At 33.4% G+C, this 26,615-nt stretch overlaps 3 protein-coding genes and 1 long non-coding RNA gene across 5 annotated transcripts in view; all 4 read left to right on the top strand.

Annotated features, from left to right (window-relative positions):
- The first annotated feature begins 35 nt into the window (after positions 1–35).
- Positions 36–14,549, top strand: LOC126747698 (arginine kinase-like). The gene is made up of 3 exons (XM_050456498.1): positions 36–261; positions 4,306–4,959; positions 14,278–14,549. The coding sequence occupies exons 1-3, from the start codon at positions 36–38 to the stop codon at positions 14,523–14,525; spliced, it is 1,128 nt and encodes a 375-aa protein (XP_050312455.1). The 3' UTR covers positions 14,526–14,549.
- LOC126747700 (calcium and integrin-binding protein 1-like) lies at positions 10,112–14,111 on the top strand. The gene is made up of 5 exons (XM_050456500.1): positions 10,112–10,448; positions 10,534–10,639; positions 10,705–10,852; positions 10,914–11,026; positions 11,086–14,111. Exons 1-5 carry the CDS (start codon positions 10,354–10,356, stop codon positions 11,194–11,196), a joined length of 573 nt encoding a protein of 190 aa, XP_050312457.1. The 5' UTR covers positions 10,112–10,353; the 3' UTR covers positions 11,197–14,111.
- Positions 14,550–16,128: 1,579 nt separating the features above from the next.
- LOC126747701 (uncharacterized) lies at positions 16,129–19,524 on the top strand. Its single transcript, XR_007664331.1, has 3 exons — positions 16,129–16,640; positions 17,160–17,506; positions 18,025–19,524. It is a non-coding gene; the product is annotated as an uncharacterized LOC126747701 (long non-coding RNA).
- A 1,209-nt stretch (positions 19,525–20,733) lies between these two features.
- Positions 20,734–26,615, top strand: part of LOC126747124 (potassium voltage-gated channel protein Shaker) — an 80,597-nt gene continuing 74,715 nt past the window's right edge. For both annotated transcript variants that reach the window (XM_050455613.1, XM_050455612.1), the window contains exon 1: positions 20,734–21,712. In XM_050455613.1, the coding sequence (XP_050311570.1) occupies positions 21,576–21,712 (137 nt within the window). In that variant the 5' untranslated portion in view covers positions 20,734–21,575. The remainder of the gene's footprint in view (positions 21,713–26,615) is intronic.

Genomic DNA, 26,615 nt, shown 5'->3' with positions numbered 1-26,615 from the left:
AAATCGTTAAAACACACACGAAAATTCAAAAAAAAATGGCAAAAGCTCTACCGAAACCGAAATGTAAAAAGTGCGAAGAGAAGTGCGGCAAAGGGAAAACGAGTCCCGAGGTTTTGGCCCAATTGGAGGCCGGCTACGAGAAATTGGTCGATTCGGACTCGCCCTCGATGCTCAAACGGTTCCTCACCAAAGAGATCTTCGACAAGTTGAAATATAAGAAGACCTCCTTCGGTTCCACCCTGTTGGACTGCATCCAGAGCGGTAAGTTTATCTTGATTGTTTGGCGAAAGTTCTTTAGTAAAAGTGTTTTATCGAAATATTAATTATGGCAGCGTATAGCGTCGTCTTTCCTCTATTCATTGATGGTACTATTATTTTTTTACCTTAAAGTGGATAGAAGTTATGGTACTTTTAGTGGAGCAACTTTTGTTTGAAAATTTTAATTGGCGTTGTTTAATATTTTGCAATTATTTGATGAAAATAGTTAGTACTGTTCAATAAGGCATTTTATTTAAATAATATTTACAGGCACGTATAGCTCCATCTTTTTCCTATCCATTGATGATACTACCATTTTTTTACCTTAAAGTGGATAAAAGTTATGGTACTTTTAGTGGGACAACTTTTGTTCGAAAACTCTTTAATTTGCAATTTTTGATAAATATAGTTAGTGTTGCTCACTGGAGCATTTTAAAAAAATGATGTTACATGTACATTTAGCTCTATCTTTCTCCTATCCATTAAGGGTACTACCACTTTTTTACCATTAAATTACCAAGAGTTATGGTACTTTAACTAGGACAACCATTTTTTTTTGAAAACTCTTGTCCTACATGGCGTTGAATATAAATTAGCAAATTTTTAGTTGGTGCTGCTCAATGGAACATTTTATAAAAATGATATTTTCTTTACGTAATTATAGCTCTATCTTTCGCGTATCCATTGATGGTACCACTATCTTTCTACTTTAAACTGACTAGAAGTTATGGTACTTTTACTGGGACAACTTTTATTTGAAAATTCTTGTCCCATATCGCGTTAAATATTATTTATTAATTTTTTTATATATAAATAGTACTGCTTAATGGAGCTTTTAATAAAAATGACATTTACTGGTACGTGTGCGTAACTTTATCCTTCTCCTATCCATTGATGGTACTACTGTTTTTCTACCTTTAAATGGCCAAAATAATTTTTGGACTTTTTTTGGAAAAAAATTCATAACCTAAAAAATAATGAACCAATTAACTTATAACCTTCTTGCATCAATTAGCAATAGATCTCTTTATAACTACAAGAAGTTTCAAGTAAATTGCTCTTGATTTGAATTTTTTATGAATTTTTAAAATTATAGTAAAATAAATTTTGGACCATTTTTAGAAAAAAAATCATAACTCTAGAACCACAAGATCAATTTACTTATGGTCTTCTCTCATCGATTGTCAAAAGACCTTCTTATAATACCAAGAAGTTCCAAGTCAATTGCTCTTGATTTGAAGTCCTTATGATTTTTTAAAGTTGAACTAAAATAATTTTTGGACCTTCTTTGAAAAAAAATAATAACTTAAAAAATAATTGACCAATTAACTTGCAACCTTCTCTTGTCGATTAGCAATAGATCTCTTAATAATTACAAGAAGTTTGAAGTAAATTGCTCTTGATTTGAATTTTTTATGAATTTTTAAAGTTGGACTTAAATAATTTTTGTTGGACCTTCTTTGAAAAAAAAATGATAACTTAAAAAATAATTGACCAATTAACTTGCAGTCTTCTTCTACCGATTAGCAATAGATCTCTGTATAATCACAAGAAGTTTCAAGTAAATTGCTCTTGATTTGAATTTTTTATGAATTTTTAAAGTTGGACTTAAATAATTTTTGTTGGACCTTCTTTGAAAAAAAAATGATAACTTAAAAAATAATAGACCAATTAACTTGCAGTCTTCTTCTACCGATTAGCAATAGATCTCTGTATAATCACAAGAAGTTTCAAGTAAATTGCTCTTGATTTGAATTTTTTATGAATTTTTAAAATTATAGTAAAATAAATTTTGGACCATTTTTAGAAAAAAAATCATAACTCTAGAACCACAAGATCAATTTACTTATGGTCTTCTCTCATCGATTGTCAAAAGACCTTCTTATAATACCAAGAAGTTCCAAGTCAATTGCTCTTGATTTGAAGTCCTTATGATTTTTTAAAGTTGAACTAAAATAATTTTTGGACCTTCTTTGAAAAAAAATAATAACTTAAAAAATAATTGACCAATTAACTTGCAACCTTCTCTTGTCGATTAGCAATAGATCTCTTAATAATTACAAGAAGTTATAAGTAAATTGTCCTTGATTTGAATTTTTTATGAATTTTTAAAGTTGGACTAAAATATGTTTTTTTTTTTAACATAACCCTTGCCCCCCCACCCACCCCACATACTTTACCAGTAAGAAATTCTTGTGCAAAATCATTGTTTTATCAAAGAATACACATAAATAAAATTATTTATTTAAATTTAATATATTTATATATATATTAATAAATATTTAATGCAAAAACAATGATTTTCCAATAGAATTTCTTACTGGTAAAGTATGTGGGGTGGGTGGGGGGCTAAGGGTTATCTAACAAAAAACAATGTTTTTGCATAAATTTTATACTCTTTTCCACTCGATTAGCAATAAATCATTTTATAATTAAAAGAAGTTTCAAGTAAATTGCTCTTGATTTGAATTTTTTATGAATTTTTAAAGTTGGACTTAAATAATTTTTGGAGCTTCTTTGAAAAAAAAATGATAACTTAAAAAATAATTGACCAATCAACTTACAGTCTTCTTCTACCGATTAGCAATAGATCTCTTTATAATCGCAAGAAGTTTCAAGTAAATTGCTCTTGATTTGAACTTTTTATGAATTTTTCAAGTTCGACTAAAATAATTTTTGTTGGACCTTCTTTGAAAAAAAAAATGATAACTTAAAAAATAAATGACCAATTAACTTACAGTTTCCTTCTACCGATTAACAATAGACCTCTGTATAATCACAAGAAGTTTCAAGTAAATTGCTCTTGATTTGAATTTTTTATGAATTTTTAAATTTGGACTTAAATAATTTTTGTTGGACCTTTTTTGAAAAAAAAATTATAACTTAAAAAATAATTGACCAATTAACTTACAGTCTCTTCTAGCGATTAGCAATAGATCTCTTTATAATCACAAGAAGTTTTAAGTAAATTGCTCTTGATTTGAATTTTTTATGAATTTTTAAAGTTGGACTTAAATAATTTTTGTTGGACCTTTTTTGAAAAAAAAATCATAACTTAAAAAATAATTGACCAATTAACTTACAGTCTTCTTCTACCGATTAGCAATAGATCTCTGTATAATCACAAGAAGTTTCAAGTAAATTGCTCTTGATTTGAATTTTTTATGAATTTTTAAAGTTGGACTAAAATATGTTTTTTTTTTAACATAACCCTTGCCCCCCCCACCCACCCCACATACTTTACCAGTAAGAAATTCTTGTGCAAAATCATTGTTTTATCAAAGAATACACATAAATAAAATTATTTATTTAAATTTAATATATTTATATATATATTAATAAATATTTAATGCAAAAACAATGATTTTTCAATTGAATTTCTTACTGGTAAAGTATGTGGGGTGGGTGGGGGGCTAAGGGTTATCTAACAAAAAACAATGTTTTTGCATAAAATTTATACTTTTTTCCACTCGATTAGCAATAAATCATTTTATAATTAAAAGAAGTTTCAAGTAAATTGCTCTTGATTTGAATTTTTTATGAATTTTTAAAGTTGGACTTAAATAATTTTTGGAGCTTTTTTGAAAAAAAAATGATAACTTTAAAAATAATTGACCAATTAACTTACAGTCTTTTTCTACCGATTAGCAATAGATCTCTTTATAATCGCAGGAAGTTTCAAGTAAATTGCTCTTGATTTGAATTTTTTATGAATTTTTAAAGTTGGACTTAAATAATTTGTGTTGAACCTTCTTTGAAAAAAAAATGATAACTTTAAAAATAATTGACCAATTAACTTACAGTCTTCTTCTACCGATTAACAATAGATCTCTGTATAATCACAAGAAGTTTCAAGTCAATTGCTCTTGATTTGAATTTTTTATGAATTTTTAAAGTTTTTTTCATCAAAACATCAAATTTTTTTATGCATCCATTGCCAGCATGCAACCATTGCTGGTACCACCATTTTTCCACCTCCAAATGCTCAAGAGTTGTACTACCTTACACTAAAATGCTTCTTCTCTCTCTCTCTCCGACTGTCTCCAGGCCTGGAAAACCTGGACTCCGGGATCGGGGTGTACGCCGCGGACCCGGAATGCTACCAAGTATTCTCGCCCCTCTTCGACCCCATAATCGAGGAGTACCACCACGTGAAAGCGACCGACAAACAGCCGGCTAGCGATTGGGGTAACGCGGCCACCTTCGGGAACCTCGACCCCAAGGGGGAATTCGTCATTTCCACACGGGTACGGTGCTGTCGTACCATCAAAGGGTACCCGTTCAATCCGTGCATGACCGAGGAGAACTACAAGGACATCGAGAGTCAGATGCAGGCGGCACTAAAAGATCTGCCCGGCGATCTGGCCGGTACCTACAACCCGCTGACCGGGATGTCCAAGGAGGTGCAACAGAAACTGATCGACGATCACTATTTGTTCAAGGAGGGCGATCGGTTCCTGCAGTCGGCGAACGCGTGCAGGTTCTGGCCGACCGGGCGTGGGATTTTCTTTAATCAGGCGAAAACGTTCCTGATGTGGATCTGCGAGGAGGATCATTTGAGGATCATGTGCATGCAACCCGGCGGGAACGTGGGGGAAACGTTTAAGAGGTTAATCGCGGCAGTGGCGGAGGTGCAGAAGAAGGTCACCTTTGTTACTAGCGAGCGTTTTGGGTTTTTGACCTTTTGTCCCACTAATTTGGGTAAGTTTGTTTGACCCCTGAATAGGGATAATTTCAAGTTGTTATTGAGTTTATTATTTTTTTTACTATTAAATAAAAATTATTATTACACCCACGTATACCTACATCCTTTTCCTATTTATTGATGGTACAACGAACATTCTATCTCAAAGTGGCCAGGAGTTACGGTACTTTTAGTAGTACACCTTCTAGTTGGAAACTTCTGTCACACATTACATTTTTTTGAAAATTTATTATTATTTAATGGCACACTTTATGAAAATTATATTTACACGTTCTTGTAGCTCTATCCTATTCCTATCCACTAATGGTACAACGAACATTCTATCTTAAAGTGGCCAGGAGTTATGGTACTTTTAGTAGCACACCTTTTAGTTGAAAACTACTGTCCCACTTCTGAATTATAAATAGTAATTTATTTGTAAAATGAATAACTACGTAATGAAACACTTTACAAATAAAATAATTACACGTACTTATAGCTCTATCCTTCTCCTATGCATAGATGGCACTACCAATTTTTTACCTTAAAATTTCCAGGAACTACGGTACTTTTACTAACACACCTGTTATTTTAAAATATCTGTCCTATAAATTTATTTTAAAAATTCATTAATGCCTAATAAATTACTTTAGAAAAATGATTATTATACTAGCTTATAGCTCTATCCTTTTCCTATACACTGATGGTACTACCAATTTTTTACCTCATAATGTCAAGGAATTACAGTACTTTTACTGACGCACCCTGGATTAAAAAAATTTGTCCCATAAGTTTATTTTGAAAATTCATTATTTCCTAATTAAACACTTTAGAGAAATGATTATTAAACGTTCTTATAGCTCCGTCTTTTTCCTATACATTGATGGTACTGCCAATTTTTTACCTCAAAATTCCCGGGAAATATAGTACTTTTACTGACACACCATTTATTTAGATGAATAATAAATATTTGTTTATTTTGAAAATTCATAACTTTTTAATGAAACGATCTACAAAAAAAATAATTACACGTACTTATAGCTCTATCCTTCTCCTATCCATTGATGGTACAACGAACATTCTATCTCAAAGTGGTCAGGAGTTATGGTACTTTTAGTAGTACACCTTTTAATTAAAATTTCCTGTCCCACTTCTGAATTATAAGTAATAATTTATTTTTAAAATTAATAACTACGTAATAAAACACTTGACAAATAAAATAATTACACGTTCTTATAGCTCTATCCTTTTCCTATCCATTGATGGTACAACGAACATTCTATCTCAAACTGGCCAGGAGTTACGGTACTTTTAGTGGTACACCTTTTAGTTGAAAACTACTGTCCCACTTCTGAATTATAAATAGTAATTTATTTGTAAAATGAATAACTACGTAATGAAACACTTGACAAACAAAATAATTGCACGTACTTATAGCTCTATCCTTCTCCTATGCATAGATGGTACTACCAATTTTTTACCTTAAAATTTTCAGGAACTACGGTACTTTTACTAACACACCTGTTATTTTAAAATATCTGTTCTATAACTTTATTTAAAAAATTCATTAATGCCTAATAAATTACTTTAGAAAAATGATTATTATACTTGCTTATAGCTCTATCCTTTTCCTATACACTGATGGTATTACTAATTTTTTACCTCATAATGTCAAGGAATTACAGTACTTTTACTGACGCACCCTGGATTAAAAAAATTTGTCCCATAAGTTTATTTTGAAAATTCATTATTACCTAATTAAACACTTTAGAGAAATGATAATTAAACGTCCTTATAGCTCTATCTTTTTCCTATACATTGATGGTACTGCCAATTTTTTACCTCAAAATTCCCGGGAAATATAGAACTTTTACTGACACACCATTTATTTAGATGAATATTAAATATTTGTTTATTTTGAAAATTCATAACTTTTTAATGAAACGATCTACAAAAAAAATAATTAGACGTATTCATAGCTCTATCCTTCTCCTATTCGGTGATGGTACTACCAATTTTTCATCTCAAAATTTGTAGGAATTACGGTACTTTTAGTGGTACACCTTTTAGTTTGAAACTCGTGTCCCACTTCTGAATTATAAATAATATATTTTTTTTAAATTGATAACTACGTAATGAAACACTTGACAAATAAAATAATTACACGTACTTATAGCTCTATCCTTCTCCTATGCATAGATGGTACTACCAATTTTTTACCTTAAAATTTACAGGAAATACAGTACTTTTACTGTTACACACTTTTTATTTAATAATTTCTGTCCCAATTCGAAATATTACTATATTTTAAAAATTCATATCTGCTGAAAGAAACTTTTTATAAAAAATATAATTACACGCACTTATAGCTCTATCCTTTTCCTATCCATTGATGGTACAACCAACATTCTATCTCAAAGTGGCTGGGAGTTATGGTACTTTTAGTAGTACACCTTCTAGTTGGAAACTTCTGTCACACATTACATTTTTTTGAAAATTTATTATTATTTAATGGAACACTTTATGAAAATTATATTTACACGTGTTTATAGCGCTATCCTTTTTCTATCCACTAATGGTACAACGAACATTCTATCTTAAAGTGGCCAGGAGTTATGGTACTTTTAGTGATACACCTTTTAGTTAAAGACTCCTGTCCCACTTCTGAATTATAAATAATATTTTTTTTTTAAAAATTAATAACTACTTAATGAAACACTTGACAAATAAAATAGTTACACGTACTCATAGCTCTATCCTTCTCCTATGCATAGATGGTACTACCAATTTTTTACCTTAATATTTCCAGGAACTACGGTACTTTTACTAACACACCTGTTATTTTAAAATATCTGTCCTATAACTTTATTTTAAAAATTCATTAATGCCTAATAAATGACTTTAGAAAAATGATTATTATACTTGCTTATAGCTCTATCCTTTTCCTATACACTGATGGTACTACCAATTTTTTACCTCATAATGTCAAGGAATTACAGTACTTTTACTGACACAACCTTGATTAAAAAAATTTGTCCCATAAGTTTATTTTGAAAATTCATTATTACCTAATTAAACACTTTAGAGAAATGATAATTAAACGTCCTTATAGCTCTATCTTTTTCCTATACATTGATGGTACTGCCAATTTTTTACCTCAAAATTCCCGGGAAATATAGTACTTTTACTGACACACCATTTATTTAGATGAATGTTAAATATTTGTTTATTTTGAAAATTCATAACTTTTTAATGAAACGATCTACAAAAAAAATAATTAGACGTACTTATAGCTCTATCCTTCTCCTATGCATAGATGGTACTACCAATTTTTTACCTTAAAATTTTCAGGAACTACGGTACTTTTACTAACACACCATAATTTATTTTAAAAATGAATGCCTAATAAATTACTTTAGAAAAATGATTATTATACTTGCTTATAGCTCTATCCTTTTCCTATACACTGATGGTACTACCAATTTTTTACGTCATAATGTCAAGGAATTACAGTACTTTTACTGACGCACCCTGGATTAAAAAAATTTGTCCCATAAGTTTATTTTGAAAATTCATTATTTCCTAATTAAACACTTTAGAGAAATGATAATTAAACGTCCTTATAGCTCTGTCTTTTTCCTATACATTGATGGTACTGCCAATTTTTTTTCCTCAAAATTCCCGGAAAATATAGTACTTTTACTGACACACCATTTATTTAGATGAATATTAAATATTTGTTTATTTTGAAAATTGATAACTTTTTAATGAAACGATCTACAAAAAAAATAATTAGACGTATTCATAGCTCTATCCTTCTCCTATTCAGTGATGGTACTACCAATTTTTCATCTCAAAATTTGTAGGAATTACGGTACTTTTAGTGGTACACCTTTTAGTTTGAAACTCGTGTCCCACTTCTGAATTATAAATAATATATTTTTTTTTTAAATTAATAACTACGTAATGAAACACTTGACAAACAAAATAATTACACGTACTTATAGCTCTATCCTTCTCCTATGCATAGATGGTACTACCAATTTTTTATCTTAAAATTTACAGGAAATACAGTACTTTTACTGTTACACACTTTTTATTTAATAATTTCTGTCCCAATTCGAAATATTACTATATTTTAAAAATTCATATCTGCTGAAAGGAACTTTTTATAAAAAATATAATTACACGCACTTATAGCTCTATCCTTTTCCTATCCATTGATGGTACAACGAACATTCTATCTCAAAGTGGTCAGGAGTTATGGTACTTTTAGTGATACACCTTTTAGTTGAAAACTCCTGTCCCACTTCTGAATTATAAATAATAAATGTTTTTTTTAAATTAATAACTACTTAATGAAACACTTAACAAACAAAATAATTACACGTACTTATAGCTCTATCCTTCTCCTATTCAGTGATGGTACTACCAATTTTTTATCTCAAAATTTGTAGGAATTACGGTACTTTTACTGGCACACCTTTTATTTAAAACTTCTGCCTGAATATGAAACATTATTTTATTTTAAAAATTCATTACTGGGTAATGAAATATGTTACAACAAAAATAATTACACGTACTTATAGCTCTATCTTTTTCCTATACATAGATGGTACTGCCAATTTTTTATCTTAAAATTTTAAAGAATTACAGTACTTTTACTGGCACACCTTTTATTTGTGAACTATTGTCCCACATCGCTCTGAATAATAAATATTAATTTAATATTTTAAAAATTAATTAAAACACTTTATAAAAATGATAATTACACATACATATAGCTCCATCCTTCTCTTATCTATTGGGGGTACTACCCTGTTTTTGACTTAAAGTAACTTAGTGCTTTTCCTGCGACAACTAACTGCTTGTTTGCCAATTCCTTTTTCCACATTCAAAGTCTTAGTATCCAAAACTGGTACTTCTTGGTTCTCATTTGTTTCACTTGGAGTGGGGCGCGTAAACACAAGTTTCCGTGGCAACGTTCGCCATTTTGAAAACTTGAATGCAGCATTAGAAACAATTGTCGGTAATAGCGACTGGGCTCAGATAAGGGGGGGCCAGGGGGAGGGTAGAAGGATCTTATATTGACTAATAAAACAGAGATTGCGCGCGTAATCTCACAAAAACAAAAACGCGATAAAAGCGAGAGAAGGCTACGAAACAAATGAATAATTTCTAGTCGTACCGTAGACGGCACCTGACTGACACGCTAGATGACCATCAAAAAAACAAAAAAAGTACCGCGTTTTTTCCATTATTGTGTTGCGTCAATAAGGAGCACATTGAACAAACCCGTCGTCGTCGCTTACGTGCATACGGTACAACCGCAGTACGACTTTAACAAAAAAAACAAAAGAGGGTGCAATTAGCGGGTCGAAGTGTTTTTTTTTTTTTTTCAATTTCTTAAAATGGGCGGGTCGAAAAGCCGCTTGTCCGCCCTCACTCAGGACATCCTCGAGGAGTACACGATCCTGACCTACTTGAACAAATCGGAGATACTGCAGTAAGTAAAACAAACGAACGACGGAATCGAAAATAAAAGACAAACGATCTTACCCCCCTCTTCCCCCCTCCCGCTATTGTTGCAGTATTTTCAAAATCTTTGGGCAAATGGACCGGGACGGCACCGGACTGCAGGACTGCGACGCCCGTTTCCCGTCGGAATCCGTGCAGGAAATCTTCACCCAATTGAAAGTAACTTGAGCAGTCGTTTGTTTTTTTTGTTTTTTCAAAAATTAACCCTTTGCCCCCCCGTCCAGTTCAACCCTTTCAGGGATCGGATATTCAAGGTGTTCTCCTCACGCGGGGACAATTGCATGTCCTTCGAGGACGTCCTGGACCTGTGCTCGGTCATGTCCGAGAAATGTCCGGACAACGTCAAAGCCGCATGGGCCTTTCGGATATTGGGTAAACAACAATACGGGTTTCGAACATTCGACGTCATCTTCAGGGGTCGCGTTTTTTCTAGATTTTGACGAGGACGGCCTGATTGGCGAGGAGGATTTGGCCCGAGTAATTGACCGACTCACGCAACACTCCGGGTATCTAACCGAGGAGGAGCAGCAACATATAATTAAAATTGTAATGTGGAAATAGTGTGGAAAAAGGGCCTTTAATGGATATTTTTTTTTCTGTTCCAGTTAATGGAGGGTCTGGACATTGAATCTTCCGGGAAAGTGTCCGTGCAGGAGTTCGTACACTCTGTGGGGAAAATGTCCGAGTTTCCGCACTCGTTTTGCTTCAGACTGTAAATTGTTGTGGGAATCTCTGGTTGGGTGCAGGGTTGTACTGGGTACAGGAAAATCTTCTCGAAAATGGTTTTAATTTTTTTTTTTTTTGGAAGGAAAAATTGTTTTTTATATTTTTCAAATTTTCTCGGAAGTTGTGAGGAAAATTATGGTTTTTGCTTTTGCGTTGGATTCTATGGAAAAGGGTCTAAAAAAATGCTAGAATACGTTTTTGCCCTAAATTGCGTATTAAGGGAGTTATGGGTGTTTTTTTGAAAAATAGCCCCATTTTAGGAGTCGAATATTTGGAAAAATTGAAATTTTTGAAAAATCAAAAAAACAAAATTACCATGAGATAGAGCATTAAATTGGCATAAAAAAAGTCTTATGACACTTTTTTCTAAGTTTGATAATAAAGGCACAAAAAATTTTTGAAAAATTATTTTTTAAAAAAAAAATTCAAAAATTGACTTTTTACTCAAAAAAATGCTTTTTTGAAGGAGGAATAGTTGTTTAGAATATTTTAAACCACTTTTCTGAACCGAAATTGCAGATTAAAAAAAAACGATTTTTGGCCCAAAATTTCCAGGGTATCTATCCCCCAGGGAAATTCTCCAAAAAATGGTTTTTATTTTTTTTTGGAAAATCTGTGAGGTTTAGAGAAAAATCGTTCAAACAAAAGTTATTGGGCCTAAGGAGGGCTACCATTTGCAAAATATTTCACATTTTTATCTATCACCATTTTCGAGATAATTCAAAAAAACCGATTTTCATATTTTCCCATTTTTCTCTGAAACTATGAAAAAAAATTGATGTTTTTATTTTTGCATTGGATTCTATGCAAGGATGCCTAAAAAAAAGCTAGAGTACTTTTTTGCCCTAAATTGCATACTAAGGGAGATATGGGTGATTCTCTGAAAACGAGCCAAATTTTGAGCTCAAAAATGTCGAAAAATTAAAATTTTCAAAAAATCAAAAAACAAAATTACCATGAGATAGAGCATTAAATTGACATAAAAAAGTCTTATGACACTTTTTTCTAAGTTTGATAATAAAGGCACAAAAAATTTTTAAAAAATTCTTTTCTCAAAAAAAAATTCAAAAATTGACTTTTAACTCGAAAAAATGCTTTTTTAAAGGAGGAATAGTTGTTTAGAATATTGTAAACCACTTTTCTTAACCGAATATGTAAATTTAAAAAAATCGATTTTTGACCCAAAATTTCCAGGGTACCCCTCAGGGAAATTCTCCAAAAAATGGTTTTTATTTTTTTTTGGAATATCTGTGAGGTTTACAGAAAAATTGTTCAAACAAAAGTTATTGGGCCTAAGGAGGACTATCATTTGCAAAATATTTCACATTTTTATCTATCAACATTTTCGAGATAATTCAAAAAAACCGATTTTCATATTTTCCCATTTTTCTCTGAAACTATGAAAAAAATTGATGTTTTTATTTTTGCATTGGATTCTATGCAAGGATGCCTAAAAAAAAGCTAGAGTACTTTTTTGCCCTAAATTGCATACTAAGGGAGATATGGGCGATTCTCTGAAAACGGGCCAAATTTTGAGCCCAAAAATGTCGAAAAATTGAAATTTTCAAAAAGTCAAAAAACAAAATTACCATAAGATAGAGCATTAAATTGACATAAAAAAAGCCTTATGACACTTTTTTCTAAGTTTGATAGTAAGGGCACAAAAAATTTTTGAAAAATTATTTTTTCAAAAAAAAATTGAAAAATTGACTTTAAACTCAAAAAAATGCCTTTTTAAAGGAGGAATAGTTGTTTAGAATATTGTAAACCACTTTTCTTAACCGAATATATAAATTTAAAAAAATCGATTTTTGACCCAAAATTTCCAGGGTACACCCCCCAGGGAAATTCTCCAAAAAATGGTTTTTATTTTTTTTTCGAAAATATGTGAGGTTTACAGAAAAATTGTTCAAACAAAAGTTATTGGGCCTAAGGAGGACTATCATTTGCAAAATATTTCACATTTTTATCTATTGCCATTTTCGAGAAAATTCAAGAAAACCGATTTTTATATTTTCCCATTTTTCTTTGAAACTATGAGGAAAATTGATGTTTTTATTTTTGTGTTGGATTCTATCCAAGGATGCCTAAAAAAAAGCTAGAGTACTTTTTTGCCCTAAATTGCATACTAAGGGGGATATGGGCGATTCTCTGAAATCGAGCCAATTTTTGAGCCCAAAAATGTCGAAAAATTGATATTTTCAAAAAATCCAAAAACAAAATTACCATAATATAGAGCATTAAATTGCCATTAAAAAAGCTCCATAGCACTTTTTTCTAATTTCAATAATAACTACACGACAAATTTTTGAAAATTATTTTTTTCAAAAATTGACCCTAACTCAAAAAGTTACTACTCCACAGTTGGTTCGCAGTATTGCTAACCATTAAAAAATATTTTTTTTAAATCACAAATTGAAAAAATCGACATTTTCCCAAATTTTTCAGAGAATAACCCACGGGGGAAATTCTCCAAAAAACGTTAGAAAAAAATTTTTTTAATATTTGAGGCTAAGAACGTTGGTCATTTAAAAAACATTTAACAATTTTACATAAAACCATTTTCGAGGAAATTCTAGAAAACCAATTATACGTTATATTTGTTCAATTTTATCTGAAACCGTGGAAAAATTACTGCATTAAGAGTACCTATAAGAAAGCTAAAATACTTTTTTGCTCTAAATTAGATACTAAGCAAGCCATGGATCCCCCCCCACTCCAAAAATTAGGTACACCTTTGTGATAACAATGACACAAAAAAAATCTTCTATTGTTTTACGAGGCGCATTTGTTTCCAAGCCACAATTACCGTCTTCTCTTTCTTTCTAATACTCTTGTGTGGCAAACAAGCAAGATAACAACCCTATTAATACACCTGTAAATAAATCGTTTTTGTATCGCAAAAGGTGTTTTCACTCACATTATTGACATCCCAACTAGGTTAAACAAACAAACATAAAATTAATTAAACATTTATCTCGAAATCGTCGTCGTCGTCGATGACGTCTAAACAAAATTCCGGGTCAAGTACGTTTGAAACGCACACGATTTTCATTTTTTCGATCACGCAGGTACGACCATACGGGCCTCGGTGCACATCAAAGTGCCGAAACTGTCGCGGGACATGGACAAGTTCAAAGAGTTGGCGGGCAAATTCAATTTACAGATCAGGGGTACCGGGGGGGAGCACAGCGACAGTCCCGACGGCGTCTACGATCTGTCCAATAAGCGTCGCCTCGGGCTGACCGAGTACCAGTGCCTCAAGGAGATGTACGAGGGCATCACCGAAATTATCAAGGCCGAGAAAGGCGCCAAATAAAGTCAAGTCTGAGGCATCAGTCGAGTCGGTTGTTTTCTTTTGTTGCTGTGAGTGTGACAAGGAGAAAATGTTGTTGGAGCGTGTGTGTCTTGGACTATCAGTGAACAATTAGTATCTATCATCAATTGCCTGGAATAAAATGTGATTTTCATCTATTCCAGGCAGTTGGGGATGAAAAGCCTTCAACTGTTTTGCCAGGAAACAGATTTTCTTTGGGGGTTTTGCTTCAGTTGCTCGAACGAAAACACGGAAACGTTATTCTACGACTGCCTGGAAGAAAAAAATGATTTTATTTTATTCCAAATATCTGCAATTGGCCATAAATTACCGGTAGTTTAGGTACACGAAAAAAATCATGATATCGTCAAAGGCCTTACAAAAATCTCAATATCTCCTAAACCCTTGCATCGATTTTGCTCATTTAAGTTTCATACGAATGCCAATGAGCCTCTGCACAAATAACGCCCCTACAAGTATTTTTGTAAATGCAACCCTTGTGGAGTTATTCACTTGTTTTGTCATGAATTAAAAAAATCTTGATACTATCAAAGGCTTTAGGAAAATCTTAAAAAAATGTACTTCCTGGACCTGATGTTATTGTTCATATTCAGATTCGAACTTTGTCAGGAAACAGGCCATTAGTGGTACAACCTTGAGTTATTAGAAAATTCCTGCTCTGTATCGCGTTTAATAATAATTTGCAATTTTTTTATATAAACTGTTATATTTGCTAGAAAAATGATATTTACACGCACGTATATTTATAGCCTCATCTTTCTCCTATCCATCGATGGTACTACCATCTTTCTATCATTAAATGACGAAGAGCTATGAGGCTTTAATTGGGACAACATTTGTTTGAAAACTCTTGTTCCACATCGTGTTGAATGATAAGTAGCAATTTTTGAGTACAACTCAATGAAGCATTTAAAAAAAATAATATTTACACGTACGTGTAGCTCCATCTTTGTCCTATCCATTAATGGTACTACCGCTTTTCTACCTTTAAAGGACCAGAAGTTATGTTACTTTAACTAGAGCCTTAATTTGATGAAATTATTGGGGAAAATTTGAGCAAAACTTAAAGAAGATTTTTTCAAATATTTCCGGAAATTTTGGAAATATGTCAACAATGTTTATATCGTTAAAAAGGGAATTAAATGGGCTTTAATTTGATGCAAAAACATTATGGGGTTTATAGGGAAAATTGTGAAGAAAAATTGAGTAGAACTTGAGGGAGGTTAGATCAGGTGTTCCTGGAAGTAATTTTCAAATATTTCCGGAAATTTTGGAAATATGTCAACAATGTTTATATCGTTGAAAAGGGAATTAAAAGAGCTTTAATTTGATGTAAAAACATTATGGGGTTTATAGGGAAAATTGTGAAGAAAAATAGGGTCGAACTTGAGGGAGGTTAGATCAGGTGTTCCTGGAAGTAATTTTCAAATATTTCCGGAAATTTTGAAAATATGTCAACAATGTTTATATCGTTAAAAAGGAAATTAAATGGGCTTTAATTTGATGCAAAAACATTATGGGGTTTATAGGGAAAATTGTGGAGAAAAATTGGGTAGAACTTGAGAAAGGTTAGATCAGGTGTTCCTGGATGTAATTTTCAAATATTTCAGGAAATTTTGAAAATATGTCAACAATGTTTATATCGTTAAAAAGGGAATTAAAGGAGCTTTAATTTGATGCAAAAACATTAGGGGGTTTATAGGGAAAATTGTGAAGAAAAATAGGATCGAACTTAAGGGAGTTTAGATCAGGTGTTCCTGGAAGTAACTTTTAAATATTTCCGGAAATTTTGGAAATATGTCAACAATGTTTATATCGTTGAAAAGGGAATTAAAGGAGCTTTAATTTGATGCAAAAACATTATGGGGTTTATAGGGAAAATTGTGGAGAAAAATAGGGTCGAACTTGGGGGAGGTTAGATCAGGTGTTCCTGGAAGTAACTTTCAAATATTTCCGGAAATTTTGGAAATATGTCAACAATGTTTATATCGTTAAAAAGGGAATTAAAGGAGCTTTAATTTGATGCAAAAACATTATGGGGTTTATAGGGAAAATTGTGAAGAAAAATAGGGTCGAACTTGAGGGAGGTTAGATCAGGTGTTCCTGGATGTAATTTTCAAATATTTCAGGAAATTTTGAAAATATGTCAACAATGTTTATATCGTTAAAAAGGGAATTAAAGGAGCTTTAATTTGATGCAAAAACATTAGGGGGTTTATAGGGAAAATTGTGAAAAAAAATAGGGTCGAACTTGGGGGAGGTTAGATCAGGTGTTCCTGGAAGTAATTTTCAAATATTTCCGGAAATTTTGGAAATATGTCAACAATGTTTATATCGTTAAAAAGAGAATTAAAAGAGCTTTAATTTGATGTAAAAACATTATGGGGTTTATAGGGAAAATTGTGAAGAAAAATAGGGTAGAACTTGAGAAAGGTTAGATCAGGTGTTCCTGGATGTAATTTTCAAATATTTCAGGAAATTTTGAAAATATGTCAACAATGTTTATATCGTTAAAAAGGGAATTAAAGGAGCTTTAATTTGATGCAAAAACATTAGGGGGTTTATAGGGAAAATTGTGAAAAAAAATAGGGTCGAACTTGGGGGAGGTTAGATCAGGTGTTCCTGGAAGTAATTTTCAAATATTTCCGGAAATTTTGGAAATATGTCAACAATGTTTATATCGTTCAAAAGGGAATTAAAGGAGCTTTAATTTGATGCAAAAACATTAGGGGGTTTATAGGGAAAATTGTGAAAAAAAATAGGGTCGAACTTGGGGGAGGTTAGATCAGGTGTTCCTGGAAGTAATTTTCAAATATTTCCGGAAATTTTGGAAATATGTCAACAATGTTTATATCGTTCAAAAGGGAATTAAAGGAGCTTTAATCTGATGCAAAAACATTATGGGGTTTATAGGGAAAATTGTGAAGAAAAATAGGGTCGAACTTGGGGGGAGGTTAGATCAGGTGTTCCTGGAAGTAACATTCAAATATTTCCGGAAATTTTGGAAATATGTCAACAATGTTTATATCGTTCAAAAGGAAATTAAAGGAGCCTTAATTTGATGCAAAAATATTATGGGGTTTATAGGGAAAATTGTGACAAAAATTGGGTAGAACTTGGGGGAGGTTAGATCAGGTGTTCCTGGAAGTAACTTTCAAATATTTCCGGAAATTTTGGAAATATGTCAACAATGTTTATATCGTTAAAAAGGAAATTAAATGGGCTTTAATTTGATGCAAAAACATTATGGGGTTTATAGGGAAAATTGTGGAGAAAAATTGGGTAGAACTTGAGAAAGGTTAGATCAGGTGTTCCTGGATGTAATTTTCAAATATTTCAGGAAATTTTGAAAATATGTCAACAATGTTTATATCGTTAAAAAGGGAATTAAAGGAGCTTTAATTTGATGCAAAAACATTAGGGGGTTTATAGGGAAAATTGTGAAAAAAAATAGGGTCGAACTTGGGGGAGGTTAGATCAGGTGTTCCTGGAAGTAACTTTCAAATATTTCCGGAAATTTTGGAAATATGTCAACAATGTTTATATCGTTGAAAAGGGAATTAAAGGACCTTTAATTTGATGTAAAAACATTAGGGGGTTTATAGGGAAAATTGTGAAGAAAAATAGGGTCGAACTTGAGGGAGGTTAGATCAGGTGTTCCTGGAAGTAACTTTCAAATATTTCCGGATATTTTGGAAATATGTCAACAGTGTTTATATCGTTAAAAAGGGAATTAAAGGAGCTTTAATTTGATGTAAAAACATTATGGGGTTTATAGGGAAAATTGTGAAGAAAAATTGGGTAGAACTTGAGGGAGGTTAGATCAGGTGTTCCCGGAAGTAACTTTCAAACATGTAATTTTATAAAAATGACATTTACACGTATGTATAGCTTCACCTTTTTCCGATCCACTAATAGTACTACCACCTTTTTACCTTTAAATTACTAGAAGTTACGGTACTTTAGCTAGGACAACATTTGTTTCGAAATTCTCGTCCCACATCGTTCTGAATAGAATTTTAATTTTTAATACATCAGGTTATATTTGTTCAACGAACCATTTTATGAAAATGATATTTACATGTACGTATAGCCCCATCTTCCTCCTATCCATTGACGGTACTACCATCTTTTTATCTTTAAATGGCAAAGAGTTATGGTACTTTAACTGAGACAATGTCTGTTTGAAAACTCTTGCTCCACATCGCCCCGAATAACAATTTACAATTTCTCATAAAACCAAGTGGTACCGCTCAACGGAGCACTCTACAAAAATGATAATCACACCCACGTATAGCTCCGTCCTTCTCCAATCCATCTTCGCTGGTTCCTTTTTCCTCAAAAAGGTGTTTTAATAATAATCGATGACAACGTGGTAGGGTCGCGTGCCGACGACGTCTCGGCGTCTCCCGGTCTCCCGAAACATCGAGACGCCCGTTTTGCCGCATCTCCTGAATTATTCCCGTTCCGGACGACGACGATGTTGTTGTTGATGATGACGATGCGCTTCAATGCGGAACTTCCGAAAAATCCAAGTGTCGCTTTTGAACGTGTGGAAATGCTGGAACGGGGTAAAACTCCATCAAAATCGTTAATTTTCAATTTTTTCTGGAAATATCGGGAAAACTGGAACATGAAAACAGGGAATGAGGCCCCTCCTCACTCCCCCTCCTATCGGTTTGATTTTATCGCGGATTAATGGAAAAATTGACATGCAATTCACTTGTTTCTTTTGTCTTTTGTTTGTTTGATATAATTTGTATCGGGCACGACATCATGGTTTGACGAGGCTGATTTGGCAACAATGCTATAATTATTACTGAGTTGTTGAACCTGATAGTTAAAAACGTTTATTTTTAGTTGAATTTCAACAATAAATATCGGATAAAATGTCATGCCTATAAATTTCTTAAAAATCATTTTTTTCTCAGGCAATTGTTTTTTTGCAAAAAAAACGTTTTTTATTAGGTCTACCCTTGGCCCCCCACCCACCCCACACACCTTACCAGTGAGAAATTGTTAACAAAAATCATTGGTGGTGATTGATTTTTAAAACCAATTTCTTTGTTTTTAATTTTCAAAAAATCAGTGGTGTAGGGTGGGTGGGGGGGCAAGGGTAGAACTAAAAAAAACGTTTTTTTTTATTAATCCCACCCTTGGCCCCCCACCCACCCCACACACCTTACCAGTGAGAAATTGCATACAAAAATCATTGGTGGCGATTGATTTTTTAAAACAATTTCTTTGTTTTTAATTTTCAAAAAACCAGTGGTGTGGGGTGGGTGGGGGGGCAAGGGTGGGACTAAAAAAAAACGTTCTTTTTATTAACCCTACCCTTGGCCCCCCACCCACCCCACCCACCTTACCAGTGAGAAATTGTATACAAAAATCATTGGTGGCGATTGATTTTTAAAAACAATTTCTTTGTTTTTAATTTTCAAAAAATCAGTGGTGTGGGGTGGGTGGGGGGCCAAGGGTAGGATTAATAAAAAAAAACGTTTTTTTTTATTAATCCTACCCTTGGCCCCCCACACACCTTACCAGTGAGAAATTGTATACAAAAATCATTGGTGGCGATTGATTTTTAAAACCAATTTCTTTGTTTTTCATTTTCAAAAAATCAGTGGTGTGGGGTGGGTGGGGGGGCAAGGGTAGGACTAAAAAAAAAACCTTTTTTTTATTAATCCTACCCTTGGCCCCCCACCCACCCCACACACTTTACCAGTGAGAAATTGTATACAAAAATCATTGGTGGCGATTGATTTTTAAAACCAATTTCTTTGTTTTTCATTTTCAAAAAATCAGTGGTGTGGGGTGGGTGGGGGGGCAAGGGTAGGACTAAAAAAAAAACCTTTTTTTTATTAATCCTACCCTTGGCCCCCCACCCACCCCACACACTTTACCAGTGAGAAATTGTATACAAAAATCATTGGTGATGATTGATTTTTAAAACCAATTTCTTTGTTTTTAATTTTCGAAAAATCAGTGGTGTGGGGTGGGTGGGGGGGCAAGGGTAGGACTAAAAAAAAAACGTTTTTTTGCATAAGAAAATTTGCAAAAAAAATAATAATTTTTTTACGGACGCCACTGGTGAAAATTAATTTTTTCTTAAATATACGTCGTAAAATCAGTAAACTGTGATTTTGAATAACATCGTTGAACGATTTATTTGACTCGGGTAATTTCCGCACCGTCTGGCAACGTCGACAATTTCACTGACACTCGCGAGAGAAAAATCTCGGCCGCCGCATTACGCGACGCGTGCGCCCCGGCGGCCGGAGAACGTCGCGACGCCCGCCGCCTCCGGCACACGCGGTGCGGAGCGTCGGGACGGCAGAGCGGCCGTCGTCGCGTCAGTCGCTTTGGGGACGCGCGACCGCCAACGACCGTCTGACCACCTGTTGACGCGCGAGTCACTTTTTTTTCACTCAAAAAAAAAAAAAATTCCAAAATTTCGCAGGGGCTGAAGAAACAATTGAACTAACTTTCCTCCCCCTGACACCCTCGCGCGCGCTCAAATAGTGATTGAGGAACGCGAAGTAGTGGCGACGTCCGGAGTAGTCGTGGTGCAGTTTCCTTAAGAGAGTTCGCGTCTTTTTAAATTATTTATTAATTAATGGTTGGCAATGCGAAGGAAACTAATTATAGACCAGGTGCGGACGTTGCTTTAAAATGAACTTTGCGGCTTCATAACAAGGAGCGAAGATGCTGAATCTGTTTCATAAACTGTCGAAAAAGAGAAGAACATTAATTACTCTGCAGCAGCAGCACCACCACCGTTTTTTCAGTGATATTTGCTCAAAATAGCCCCCGTGCGGCCGCATTCGGCGGGAGAGGGGGGCCCCGGAAATCGATAACGGTCCTCTATGCGGCCCTTTTTCCTACACAACAATAATTAGTCCTGAAATCTTCCAGTTTTATATACAAACAAAAATTAAACAACAACCGCCAAAACAATCGCCAAAAAAAAAAACAATTAACTTAAAGACACCGCGTGGGGGGGGGCCAAGGGGGTAATGATTAACGGCCACCATGACGATGTGGCAGAGCGGGATGGGGACCCACGGGGGGAAAAACAACGCCTGGCTCAAGCTGATGGGGATCATGCACAAGGAGCGAAGGCACCACGACTCCGGGGGACCCGGCAGTACCGACAAGGCGCTCAGTCAGTAAGTCAATCGGTACTATTAGGAGATTTATTATTTCTACATTCAGTGCTCTTTATTTCAGCCCTCTAGCTCTATTTGGCTTGAAGTTATTCAAGTTTTCGTAACTCACTTTTAGTTTGAACATTCACTTTGCTAAATCTTAAGTTTAAAGGCAAATTACAAAATTATTTGTGTAGGTAGAGGAAATATAGTGACTGGGCATGGTAGATGCAACATTTCTACGATCAGCACCGTTTATTATAATTTTCTAGCTCTATCCAGCTTAAAGTTATTCAACTTTTTCCAATTCACTTTTTGTTTGAAAACTCGTTTTCCTCATCGTTTTGAATATTAATGGAAAATTTCTTAAGTTTCAAGTTCAAAGGCAAATTAAAAAATTATTTGTATCGGCAAAGGAAATGTGATACATTGACAAGGTAGATGCATCATTTCTACGCTCAGGACCGTTTATTTTAATTGTCTAGCTCAATCGTATCTGTAGTTATTCAACTTTTTCCAACTCACTTCTTGTTTGAAAATTCACGTTTCTTGTCGACTTGAACTTTTGAAGTTCAAACTCAAATTACCAGAATATGTGTAGGTGTAGAGCAAATATGGTACTTGAGCATGGTACTTACATCATTTCTAAGCTCAGCATCGTTTGTTTCAATCGTCTAGCTCAATCCGCTTCAAAGTAATTCAACTTTGTCCAACTCACTATTTGTTTGAAAATTCACTTTCCTTATCGTTCTGAATAATAATTAAAAATTTTCAAATTTTAAGTTCAATTGCAAATAAATAAAAAAGTTGTATGGGTAAAAGAAATATAGTAACTGTGCATTATAGAAGCAACATTTCTACGTACAGTACCGTTTATTTCAAGCCTTTACCTCTATTTGGCTTGAATTTATTCAACTTTTACCAACTCACTTTCCTTGTCATTTTTTTTTGACTCCAAGTTCAAAAATTATTTACTAAATTGTTTGTATGCGTAGAAGAAAAATAGTACCTGGCCGTGGTAAGTGCATCATTTGTGCGTTCATTACCGTTTATTTTAACCTTATTGCTCAATCCAGCTGAAAGTTATTCAACTTTTTCCAACTCACTCTTTGTTTGAAAATTCGAGTTCCTTGTCATGTTGAAAGTTCAAATGCGAATTAAAAAATTATTTGTATCGGCAAAGAAAATGTAATACGTAGACATGGTAGATGCATCATTTCTACGCTCAGGACCGTTTATTTTAATCCTCTAACTCAATCTGACTTGAAATTATTCAATTTTTTCCTCAAGCCACTTCCACTCTCCCTGCCTCCCATTAACCCTAAACGTCACTTAATCAAACAACAAATTAGCGAATTAACTAATTTGTCGCAGTAGGCCCCGTAATTTCCTGCCGATCCTACAGGATTAGTTTCCGGATGTGATTATTCAGGAGCGCGCGCGCCTGGATTTAATTGAAAAATCACCAGTCGCCGCGGTAGTTTTTTCTCGTTAATCTGGAATATCTCTTTATCTTCTTCACCCCCCTGAGGAGTGACCCAAGGGCCTAAATCCTCGTGCCCGCACTGTTCTTTTGTCCAGGTTAGATTGCCAAATGACCAAAAACCTCCCTCCCCCCTCGTTTAAATGTAGATTTCTAAGATCGATTGGGGCCGGAGGCGAAACGTCCGAAAATGCAATTACGAAGGGCCATGGCCCTTTGCAATGCTTCTTGTTTTATCCCTTTACCTCAAGTACGTTTGCGGATATTTATAGAGAAAAGACGCAACTAAAGCGATACTTGGGCATTAAAAACCAACACTTTAAGCTATAAATTCTCGACTTTTTACACGTGAACGAGGATAAAATAAGGGAGGGTCCTCAAGTTGACACCTAAAGATCCGATATCGGGTGCAGAGAAAACTCTCCCTCTCGTTAAAATCGGAAAAAGAGGGAGATTTTTCCTTTTTTCAATGACTCTTCAAGGATCAATCCCTCTTATGAAGGGCTTGTCGGAGATTAAGAAAGAACTATGAAGCCCTTTTCAGACGGAGCAATATTATTCAAGGTGATCGGGAAAGTGAGTTTGCAAATAATAGTTGAGTTAGGAAAAGTGTAATAGCTTCGAGCTGGAGTGAGATAGAGGATTGAAATAAAGAGTGCTGAGTGCACAAATGTTGTGGCTATCAGAGGCAGTCATTATATTTTTTCTAGCTATTAAACTCTATATTTAATTTAAATTTGAACTTGCAATTAAATTTTTGGGCAATAATATTCAGAGTGATGTGGAAATTGAATTTTCAAAAAAATGACTGGCTTGGAAAAACTTGATAACTTCAAACTGGATTAAGCTAGAGACATGAAATAAAGAGCGCTGAGTGCACAAATGTTGTAGCTATCAGGAACAGCAACTATATTTGTTCTAGCTATAAAACTTAATTTTTTATTAACATTTGAACTTGTGATTCTGAGTGATGTGGAAACTGAATTTTTAAATAGTCACTGGATCAGACAAACTTTGATAACTTTAGGCTGAATTGAGTTAGAGGCATGAAATAAAGAGTGCTGAGTGCACTAATGTTGTAGCTACTAGGGACAGCTACTATATTTCCGTTTACTATAAAACCTAATTTTTAATTTAAATTTAAAAAGTGATAATTAATTTTCAGACCGATGTGGAAATTGAATTTTCAAAAAAAATTACTGTCTTAGAAAAAGTTTAATAACTTCAAACTGGATTAAGTTAGAGACTTGAAATAAAAAGTGCTGTGTGCACAAATGCTGTAGCTATCAGGAACAGCAACTATATTTGCTCTAGCTATAAAACTTAATTTTTTATTAACATTTGAACTTGTGATTCTGAGTGATGTGGAAACTGAATTTTTAAATAGTCACTGGATCAGACAAACTTTGATAACTTTAAGCTGAATTGAGTTAGAGGCATGAAATAAAGAGTGCTAAGTGCACAAATGTTGTAGCTATCAGGGACAGCTACTATATTTGTTCTAGCTATAAAACTGAATTTTTTATTAACATTTGAACTTGTGATTCTGAGTGATGTGGAAACTGAATTTTTAAATTGTCACTGGATCAGACAAAGTTTGATAACTTTAAGCTGGATTGAGCTAGAGGCTTAGAATAAAGAGTGCTGAGTGTGCACTAATGTTGTAGCTACTAGGGACAGCTACTACATTTCCGTTTACTATAAAACCTAATTTTTAATTTAAATTTAAAAAGTGATAATTAATTTTCAGACCGATGTGGAAATTGAATTTTTAAAAAAAATTACTGGCTTGGAAAAAGCTTAATAACCTCAAACTGGATGAAGTTAGAGACCTGAAATAAAAAGTGCTGAGTGCACAAATGTTGTAGCTATCAGAGGCAGTCATTATATTTTTTCTAGCTATAAAACTTAATTTTTTATTAACATTTGAACTTGTGATTCTGAGTGATGTGGAAACTGAATTTTTAAATAGTCACTGGATCAGACAAAGTTTGATAACTTTAAGCTGGATTGAGCTAGAGGCTTAGAATAAAGAGCGCTGAGTACGGAGATGTTGTAGCTATAATACCTAGTTGGTATATTTCTCGTAGCTATAATATTTATTTTATAACTCAATTTTAAACTTTACATTGAAGATATTGAGGAGTGATGTATTTTCAAACAGTTGGTGAGCTAGAAAAACTTTGATAACTTGAAGCTGGATTGAGTTAGAGGTATAAAATAAAGAGTGCTGAGTGCACTAATGTTGTAGCTACTAGGGACAGCTACTGCATTTCCGTTTACTATAAAACCTAATTTTTAATTTAAATTTAAAAAGTGATAATTAATTTTCAGACCGATGTGGAATATGAATTTTCAAAAAAAAAATACTGTCTTGGAAAAAGTTTAATAACTTCAAACTGGATTAAGTTAGAGACTTGAAATAAAGAGTGCTGAGTGCACAAATGTTGTAGCTATCAGGGACAGCTACTATATTTGTTCTAGCTATAAAACTTAATTTTTTATAAACATTTGAACTTGTGATTCTGAGTGATGTGGAAACTGAATTTTTAAATAGTCACTGGATCAGACAAAGTTTGATAACTTTAAGCTGGATTGAGCTAGAGGCTTAGAATAAAGAGCGCTGAGTACGGAGATGTTGTAGCTATAATACCTAGTTGGTATATTTCTCGTAGCTATAATATTTATTTTATAACTCAATTTTAAACTTTACATTGAAGATATTAAGCAGTGATGAATTTTCAAACAGTTGCTGAGCTAGAAAAACTTTGATAACTTGAAGCTGGATTGAGTTAGAGGTATAAAATAAAGAGTGCTGAGTGCACTAATATTGTAGCTACTAGGGACAGCTACTGCATTTTCATTTACTATAAAACCTAATTTTTAATTTAAATTTAAAAAGTGATAATTAATTTTCAGACCGATGTGGAAATTGAATTTTCAAAAAAAAGACTGGTCTGGAAAAAGCTTAATAACTTCAAACTGGATTAAGCTAGAGGCATGAAATAAAGAGTGCTGAGTGCACAAATGTTGTAGCTATCAGGAACAGCAACTATATTTGTTCTAGCTATAAAACTTAATTTTGTTATTAATATTTCAACTTGTGATTCTGAGTGATGTGGAAACTGAATTTTTAAATAGTCACTGGATCAGACAAAGTTTGATAACTTTAAGCTGAATTGAGCTAGAGGCTTAAAATAAAGAGCGCTGAGTACGGAGATGTTGTAGCTATCATACCTAGTTAATATATTTCCTGTAGCTAAAATATTTATTTTATTATTCAATTTTAAACTTTACATTGAAGATATTGAGCAGTGATGAATTTTCAAACAGTTGGTGAGCTAGAAAAACTTTGATAACTTGAAGCTGGATTGAGTTAGAGGTATAAAATAAAGAGTGCTGAGTGCACTAATGTTGTAGCTACTAGGGACAGCTACTATA

This window comes from Anthonomus grandis, chromosome 19 (genome assembly GCF_022605725.1).
Source record: "Anthonomus grandis grandis chromosome 19, icAntGran1.3, whole genome shotgun sequence".
NCBI lineage: Eukaryota > Metazoa > Arthropoda > Insecta > Coleoptera > Curculionidae > Anthonomus > Anthonomus grandis.
The sequence above is the reverse complement of the archived record's forward strand: the minus strand, read 5'-3'. Positions and strand labels throughout refer to the sequence as shown.

What these genes read in the sequence shown, in the direction of transcription:
- LOC126747700 (XM_050456500.1), top strand. Translation starts at nt 10,354, where the DNA reads ATGGGCGGGTCGAAAAGCCGCTTGTCCGCCCTCACTCAGGACATCCTC. An exon ending in AACAAATCGGAGATACTGCA is followed by an intron (nt 10,449 to 10,533) that starts GTAAGTAAAACA and finishes CTATTGTTGCAG; the next exon opens with TATTTTCAAAATCTTTGGGC. An exon ending in AAATCTTCACCCAATTGAAA is followed by an intron (nt 10,640 to 10,704) that starts GTAACTTGAGCA and finishes CCCCCCGTCCAG; the next exon opens with TTCAACCCTTTCAGGGATCG.
- LOC126747698 (XM_050456498.1), top strand. Translation starts at nt 36, where the DNA reads ATGGCAAAAGCTCTACCGAAACCGAAATGTAAAAAGTGCGAAGAGAAG. An exon ending in GTTGGACTGCATCCAGAGCG is followed by an intron (nt 262 to 4,305) that starts GTAAGTTTATCT and finishes GACTGTCTCCAG; the next exon opens with GCCTGGAAAACCTGGACTCC. An exon ending in CTTTTGTCCCACTAATTTGG is followed by an intron (nt 4,960 to 14,277) that starts GTAAGTTTGTTT and finishes TCGATCACGCAG; the next exon opens with GTACGACCATACGGGCCTCG.